The 9,062-nt window shown below is 36.3% G+C and overlaps 1 protein-coding gene across 1 annotated transcript in view; it reads left to right on the top strand.

The window, feature by feature from the left end:
* acap2a (ArfGAP with coiled-coil, ankyrin repeat and PH domains 2a) overlaps positions 1 to 8,458 on the top strand; it is a 220,598-nt gene extending 212,140 nt beyond the window's left edge. Inside the window, exons 21-24 of the mRNA XM_079875651.1 lie at positions 2,560 to 2,777; positions 2,933 to 3,042; positions 4,244 to 4,354; positions 4,479 to 8,458. Of these exons, the coding sequence (XP_079731777.1) occupies positions 2,560 to 2,777; positions 2,933 to 3,042; positions 4,244 to 4,354; positions 4,479 to 4,629 (590 nt within the window). The 3' untranslated portion in view covers positions 4,630 to 8,458. The remainder of the gene's footprint in view (positions 1 to 2,559; positions 2,778 to 2,932; positions 3,043 to 4,243; positions 4,355 to 4,478) is intronic.
* Positions 8,459 to 9,062: the final 604 nt, after the last annotated feature.

The raw sequence follows: 9,062 nt of genomic DNA, 5'->3' as shown, positions 1-9,062 counted from the left end.
TGTCAGGTGTCAGGTCTCGTACAATTAGGCATCAGACAAAAAGGCATCAGACTAAAAGGCATCGGACGAAAAGGCATCAGACAAAAAGGTATCAGTCAAAAAGGCATCAGACAAAACGGACTCAGACTAAAAGGCATCAGACATAAAGGCATCGGACGAAACGGACTCAGACCAAAAGGCATCAGACGAAACGGACTCAGACTAAAAGGCATCAGACATAAAGGCATCAGACGAAACGGACTCAGATGGAGTTTGAAAATTCGCATTGCCCCGCCCCATATGACGTCACATGTACGCGGTTCATAGCTCGAAAGAATGCTTTAACTCCATGATAGTTTGCCAACATACAAACTAGCTAGTTGAAATAAGGCATCTAAGTTTTTAAATGTGCAAATAAAACTTGCGAAATGCATGTTCTCTTCTGTAAACAACTTAATTAGTGTAACATTTCAATAAAGCAGTGATTTTAAGCAGTGATTTTAACACTGTTTTAACATTTAATTAAAGCATATAATATATACATAGCATATATATATATATATATATATATATATATATATATATATATATATATATATATATATATATATATATATATATATATATGCTATGTATATATTATATGTATATAATTTTTAATTTTTTTAATTTTCTTAATTTTTTTTCATAACCTGTGATACTTTTTTAGGATACTTTGATGAATAAAACGTAAAAAAAAAAAAAAATTCAGTTCTTTTTAACCTTTTATTCATCAAATATATTAGGCAGCAGAACTGTTTCCAACACTCATAATAAATCAGAATATTAGAATGATTTCTAAAGGATCATGTGATAGACTGGATGTCACGTGACACTGAAGACTGGAGTAATAATGCTGAAAATTCAGCTTTGCATCACAGAAATAAATGATAATTTAAAGTATAATAAATTTAAAACCAATTATTTTAAATTGTAATAATATATCACAATATTACATTTTGATCAAATAAATGCAGGCTTGATGAGCAGAAGAAACTTCTTTCAAAAACATTAAAAATAGTAATGTTTCCAAACTTTTGGCCTGTACTGCATATATACACTAATTATGTTGAAGAGAACATGCATTTCGCGAGTGCATGTTTTAACATTTAATTAAAGCATATAATATATATGTATATATATATATATATATAATGTGTATATATATGTATATATATAGGCTATATATATATATATATATGCTTTAATTAAATGTTACACTAATTATGCTGTATGCAGAAGAGAACATGCATTTCACGAGTTTTATTTGCACGTTTAAAAAGTTAGATGACATATTTCAACTATAGCTTGCATGTTGGCAAACTATAGTGAAGTAAAGCGTTTTTTTTTTTTTCTTTTACTTTTATTGAATATGTATAAGATAACAAGCGGATATAAAGGACATATAACTTCTACAGGAATTAAATTATATCAAGTATATGTAAAGCTTCACATATATAAAATAAATAAATAAATAAAAGACATACAAAGAGGAAACATTATGCATCAGTGGTATTGTCAAAAATATCTTCATAATATTTCAAGAATCTGTCACTTTTCTTGTTTTTAATCAACCTTAGAGACTTCAGAAATGTATCAAGTAAAGCGTTCTTTCGAGCTATGCTGTCCCATGGGGCGGGGCAATGCGAACCTCCAAAGTCCGAAGTCCGTTTCGTCCGATGCCTTTATGTCTGATGCCTTTTAGTCTGAGTCCGTTTCGTCTGATGCCTTTATGTCTGATGCCTTTTGGTCTGAGTCCGTTTCGTCTGATGCCTTTATGTCTGATGCCTTTTAGTCTGAGTCCGTTTCGTCTGATGCCTTTTAGTCTGATGCCTTTTTGTCTGATGCCTTTTAGTCTGAGTCCTTTTCGTCCGATGCCTTTTAGTCTGATGCCTTTTTGTCTGATGCCTTTATGTCTGATGCCTTTTTGTCTGAGGCTGTTTCGTCTGATGCCTAATTGTACGAGACCTGACACCTGACATTGTTTTTCCTGAGACCTGAAGCTTTTCAGTCTGAGGCGCGATGCCGTTTTGTCCAATGACTGAAGCCTTTTAGTCTGAGGCATGATGCCTTGTCTTCATATGTCTGAGGTCTGAGGATGTCCTAAAATGTGCACCGTACAATTCCCATGTTTAAATCACTGCTCAGTGTTGCCATACCGCCATCTACCTCATACCTTCATACTCGAACATAATAACAGAGATGGAAAACCAACAAGAAAAGCAATGGGGGCCTCTAGTGGGGGCCTCATTCTCTTTTTTGTTGCTTTGAAGCTAATAATCTGCCAAAACAATGTGTTGTATAGCACTATATAAATAAATGTGACTTGACTGTAAAATAAAGTGCTACCTTTTTTTGTTTATACTAAAAAAGTGTCCATATGTATCCTGTATTTATAAAAAAGTATATGTATGTAGAGGTAAATCTATCAAATAATGTGACTACAAAAAGTCAATGCTTTTTCTATCATGGCAACATTTCCGGGGCCAAGAGTCAATGCTTTTTAAAATACCATTGATATTTTGTGTAATTGTGTTTCAGAGCTCCAAGAGTCTGAGTCACCCATGCCCATGAATCAGGCAGACCGTCCTACTGTGTTCACTGAGCTGACTGATTACTCTGCTGGTAGTCTACTGTACTGGGCGTCCTGTGCCTGCAGCCTTACAGACATGGTGCAGGCACTGGCTCATGGAGCTGATGTCAACTGGGTCAATGGAGAAGACAGCAATCGGACTCCACTAATACAAGCCGTACAAGGGGTCAGTACTTGTGGGACAAATGACAATACATAAAGATGATTTAGACCAAAGGGATCTGTAGGCAGTTGCATGCAGTAGTTCGGTTAAAGTACTGTTAAACACTTTAATGAACTTAAACTTCTACTGAATATGTCTTTATATATTTGTGTGTCCAGGGTTCTCTGATCACCTGTGAGTTCCTACTTCAAAATGCTGCCAGTGTGGACCAGCAGGACGTTCGTGGCAGAGGACCATTGCATCATGCCACCATACTGGGTCATACTGGGTAGTTATATATCTATAACTTTTCAAAAGCTAAAAAAAAAAACATAATTATGATGTACAATAGATAATGCAGTAAATGTTTTAAAGGTACTCTTTTATTAAAAAAGTTAAATATAAACATTACTGTTCAAACGTTTGGGATCACTATGATTTTGTATGTTTGAAAAATGTATAATTTTATTCTGCAAAGATGCATTTAATTGATAAAAAATTACAGTAAAGACATTGATAATGTTACAAAAGATTTCAAATAAATGCTGTTCTTCGCATGTTCTGTTTATCAGAGAATCCTGAAAAATGACACCATCCTATTTACTAAACTACATTAAACAGCACAACTATTTGCAACTATGATAATGCACGTCCTTATTTTGCAAAGTTCCTGGGTCAACATATTTTTCTGATCCTGGAACAACAGTCCTGTCTGAAAATGTAATCATAACCATATCCCTACCCATAAGTAATTCCTAAAATTAGAGGGACAATGACACTGATGTAGAAACACCTAACCCTGGTTGTAAGCCTAAACTTGACATTATTATTTTATCTCAGTAAACTTGTCCTAAACTTGTCTTATTATTTTATCTCAGTAAACTTGTCCCTCAAATCTGATTGGTTGACTGCAGTGTTGTTCCAGGATTAACAAAGATGTTACCGTTTATAATGTTCCCATTATAAAATGTTGTGCATAATAAGGTCATCCCTAAAAAAACCGCTTTGTCGCTTTGTTTACTGCTTATTATTTTCACGAATAATAGGTCTATTATTAAATTAGGACATTTAAGTAGCTTTTATTAACATGCCTTAGAAAAAAAAAAAAACATTAATGGTGTGTTTCTTGAGACAAAACAAAGGCACTGCCATATGTCAGTGCAAGTTGCTTTCAGTTAAAACAGCTCAAACATGCATTTTAGTCTGGGACTAGGCTTAAGCCTTGTCTGTGAAACCGGACATTGCATTTGAGACTGCAGTGACAGGAGTCCCAGTAACATTACATTTTTATTACATTATAAATTTGGATCTTGAAGTACTGGTACTTTTTACATCCCTAATATATAATAAATAAAAAACAAAGCTACAAATAAAAAACTACATGATCAATTCATTGAATCTATTGACTGCCCTAATTTGCTATGTTTTTATTTTTTATTTTATCTTATTAAAATAACTAACAGTCTTTTCCTGTGTTGATGTGGTGTCAGTCAAGTATGTCTATTCCTAAAACGAGGGGCCAAGCAAAACACTGTGGACGCTGATAACAGAAGTCCGCTGTCCATTGCAGTGGAGGCCGCCAATGCAGACATTGTCACTTTGTACGTCTCACACCACAAACTGCTTCCTGCTTCTTAATCAAAGAATAAAAAAATAAAAAAAAATCATGCCAATGTGTGATGGAACCTAACTTCAAATATTGTTTTTCTTTCCTTCGACTCTAAGGTTACGTTTGGCCAAGATGAACGAGGAGATGAGAGAGTCTCAAGGAGTTCTTGGCCAGTCAGGTCAATACCCTCACCCTCAGAGTCACACCGAGCAACAGTATAAAAAATGCATTCAAGAATTTATAACTTTACAATTACAGGAGTCATAAACTTTCGCTCTCCATCAGCATCAAAACAAATCCCCTGCAGACCACATAACACTGGTTGCCACAGCTGATGTGGATAGGAATGTAGATTGGACAAACATCTTTTAGTTTTCATCTTTTAGTCTTTGTAGCATCCAAGCCATATTTATTTATTATATGTGTCTGAAACCATGTGTGTGACATCACTTGCCAGCCATTAGCCACCAGGCAACACTCTCTTATTACAAAAATGCTAATATTGATGGTTGATGCAAATCAGGGCCCGTATCCCTAAAGATTCTGAGAATCCTCTCAGAGAGCTCCTAACTTAACCTAAAAATTCCTTGCCAGGAGTTTTAGCTTAGAAGTGATTCCAGAACATTTTCAGTGAACTCTGAGCAAGGAATGGATGGAAAATCCTATCTTAGTGAGGAGGTGTGGTTGACCCCGTTGCTAGGTATGAGTCATCATTTCAAAAGCCGTGATTGGTTGATCCTACAAGTTTGATGAAAATGAACTTTTGGTGATAATGAGCAAAGGATGTACCCTCAAATCAATAAACATAATTATACACTCTAATCTTATGCAGACTGTAATTGTAAATAATATTTCACATTCAAGAAAATATCTGGAAAATGAATAGTAAGCTGTAGGGGTTATAGCCTAACATTAGAATCTAAAATATGTGAAAACTTAAGCTCATTACACCCTGTTCAAATAATGATTCGTGTCTTATTTGCTCATATTAATATCCTAGCTGGCATATTTTGTACTTTCACTCCCATATGGACCCCATTGAAAACAAGATGGCCTATCTCAAGGGGCTGTCCTTAATGAAGTAGAAATTGCAACGTTACAACTCAGTGTGGTCTTAACGAGGGTAACACGGCTCAGCTTTTATCAATGTCTGTGATTGCTGGCTGGTCTATTTATGAAGGCTTATTTATAAAGGAGCCCTTTTAAGCGCTAGGAATCTTGAGGAATAGCTTTTATATTAACTGGGATTTTCGTGTCACTTTTAGGGGAAATTCTAAGAAAACGTCATGACTCTGAGAATTTTCTTAGAATTTGGCCGCTAGGAGCCACTTTTTGCACAAAAATTCTTTAGGGATACGGGCCCAGATCTGAGGGGGCACAACCCTTTTGGTGGTGCCGGCCCTGCTCCTGTGGCACACGCCACACACAGACAGTTTGTTTTGCAAACACAAGCGGCTTCTGAAGACAAAGCTGGCATGTCTATGCGACATGTCTATTTATAGTTTCAGTAATGTATTACGCCGCGTCACTATGTCATCACGTTCAGCCAATCACAGATTGGCGTGTGTAAACACGTGCTTTAGACAACAGAACATGCCTGTGCGTCAAACCATGGCTTTGAGTTCCATTCGAAATGGAACCACTGAAATGTGGTCATATTCAGAATCGGAATAATCTGAATTTGATTTATAAAGATTTATAAATATTAATAGAAATTCTGTTTCATGTAAATAATTCATTTGAAGTACCCACAGTTCATAAACACTCACTGGCCACTTTTTTACGTACATCTTTCTAGTACCGGGTTAAACCCCCTTTTGACTTCAGAACTACCTTAATTCTTTGTGACATAGATTCAACAAGGTGCTGGAAAAATTCTTTAGAGATTTTAATCCATATTGTCATGATAGCATCACACAGTTTCTGTAGATTTGTCAGCTGCACATTCATGATATGAATCTCCCTTTCCACCACATCCCAAAGGTGCTCTATTGGATTGAGATCTGGAGACTGTGGAGGCCATTTGAGTTTAGTAACTCACTGTCATGCTCAAGAAACCAGTTTGAGATTATTTGAGCTTTGTGATCCATGGTTTCATGTTGTTTAGGCCAAATTTCTACCCTAACATCTGAATGTCACAGCCGAAATTGAAATTGCAACGTTTTTCCAATCTTTTTTTGTCCAGTTTAGGTGAGGCCGTGTGAATTGTAGCCTCAGTTTCATGTTCTCAGCTGACAGGAGTGACACAGGTGTGTTTCTTCTGCTACTGTTGCCCGTCTGCTTCAAGGTTGTGCGTTCAGAGATGCTCTTCTGCATACTTTTCGGGTGTAACAAGTGGTTATTTGAGTTACTACTACCTTTCTGTCAACTCAAACTAGTCTGGCCATTCACCTCTGACCTCTGGCATCATCAAAGCATTTTCACCCACAGAACTGCCTCTCACTGGATATTTTCTATTATTCAAACTATTCTCTGTAAACCCTACTGATGGTTGTGCGTGAAAATCCCAGTAGATCAACAGTTTCTGAAATACTCAGACCAGCCCATCTGGCACCAACTACCATGCCACGTTCAAAGTCACTTAAATCACATTTCTTCCCCATTCTGATGCTCAATTTGAACTTCAGCAGGTCATATTGACTATGTCTAGATGCCTAAATGCATTGAGTTGCTGCCATGTGATTGGCTGATTAGATATTTGCATTAATGTGCAGTTGAACAGGGCTGCGTTCAGCCCCGACAAAACGTTGCACAACGTTTTTTAAACAAAAACGGTGATGCGTTGAACACACTGTTCTGATGACGCAAGAGTTGCAACTATGGCAGCTGAGAAGGCCATTCTTTGTGTTCTTTGTGAAGAATTTTAGGAGTCTGTTGAATTCCGGATAAATATGTGTTTAATACTACAAAATATGCCCGATGTTACAGTTACTGCACTTGCCGCCCAGAACAAAAGAGAACATCCCAATCGAGTGAAGGGATTGCTGAAACTGAAATGGAAGCACACATCTTACCTAATTCAGACTAAAACACATCTATTTAGCCTCACATACTGACTTTATTTGTAGTTCATACTGTTTTAATACCCTGTATTTTCTTTCTCATTTTTAGGAAAAGCACTTAATTACCATTGTTTATTTCTATACCAAATGTCATACACTTGCAATGAAGCTAAAAATATAAACAACTACATCATTATGTTGATATTCTATATTTTTACAATAAAACTTACGACAAACATGTCTTCTAATATCCTCAGTTGTTGCGTATACCGAGCTGCATCGAACACATTTGTAAATTACTTTCCTTGAACCCATTGTGCAAGTTCACTTCAATACCGCGTGCTTTATATACATGTTGCTGCTGATTGGACTGCAGTTCTGACACACCCACCAAACAAGAGAAAACGTATCTCAAACCCCGTTGCACACCGGTGCACGCCGTTTCCAGGAAACATGACGTTCAACCCGGAAACCGTAGCAAAACGTTGCGCACCGTTTTGAACTTGAACGTGCCCCAGGTGTACCTAATAAAGTGAGGCCAGTGAGTGCAGGCAGATTAAAACATTGAAGAATACCTTGAAAAAGTCAAGCTATTGAAGAAAAATAAATAAATGACTGTACAGAATTATTAAAATGAATTCAAAATTAATATATGTCTGTTTATTTGAATATGATTTTGGTACATACAGGAACATTACAGTAGCTGTGAAGCATATATGGACATTAAAACTAAAACAGTGTGCATGTAAACATGGTAATTTATTCATCTGAACACTGTACACATTGGTTGAGTGCACTTTCATTTTCATATGTACCTGTCATTTCCATTCTGTTCCGAGAGTCTCCACTTGTATTATATTATTCAGTGGATTGGATTTAATATGAAATGACAATGTGTCTCATGTCTTGTGAATGCTGGTTTAAAAACTACCTCATGCTAATGCATACAAAATATGTTTTTTTAAGATTTCAAGGTAAGACACTTTTATCACCATTTCATAAAATTCAGATATACTGTATGTGCATTGAAGAAGTCTTTGAAGATGTTACTCTTCCAGCATCTGCTACTATCTGAAATTAAACTAACCAGCATCAAATCCCAGTTGTTTTTGATTTTTCAAATCCCAAATGTTTTGTCAAAATAAGAATAAGAATAAGAATAATTGCATCTTTAATCATTAGGGGCTCAGTCAGGAACTATTTTTTTTTTTTTTATGGTGATTTGCATGGTATTGTAAGATTATACATATCCATAGATATAACCACAACCTCTGGCCAGATATGCTAGTTAATTAATTAATAGTAATCCTACATACAGTTCAGTTTTGCAAATCTATGAGACTAATCTATGCATTAATCTATGAGAATTACAATAAATAATACCATCATGAGTCATTGTATAAACATATACTTGTTCTATGAAACATATACTTGTTTTATGAAGCACACTTTAAAGTTATTGGACCAATTAAGTAAAAACGTCTCGGTTACTAATGTAACCCTCGTTCCCTGAAGGAGGGAACGGGAGACGTAACGTCGACGTGACGACGTAATTGGGATCACTTCAGGGAGCCCTATCAACTTCGAGTGTCTACAGAACGAGCCAATGAACGTTGGCGTGCGTGAATCGCGTCACGCGCCCCCTTCCCGCAGCGCGGGTATAAACAGGAAGCGGGCGCACGCACACATTGTTTTTCG

The sequence above is a fragment of the Squalius cephalus genome, assembly GCF_949319135.1.
Source record: "Squalius cephalus genome assembly, chromosome: 7".
In the NCBI taxonomy this organism is placed as follows: Eukaryota; Metazoa; Chordata; class Actinopteri; order Cypriniformes; family Leuciscidae; genus Squalius; species Squalius cephalus.
This window is presented reverse-complemented; position numbering and strand designations above follow the sequence as displayed.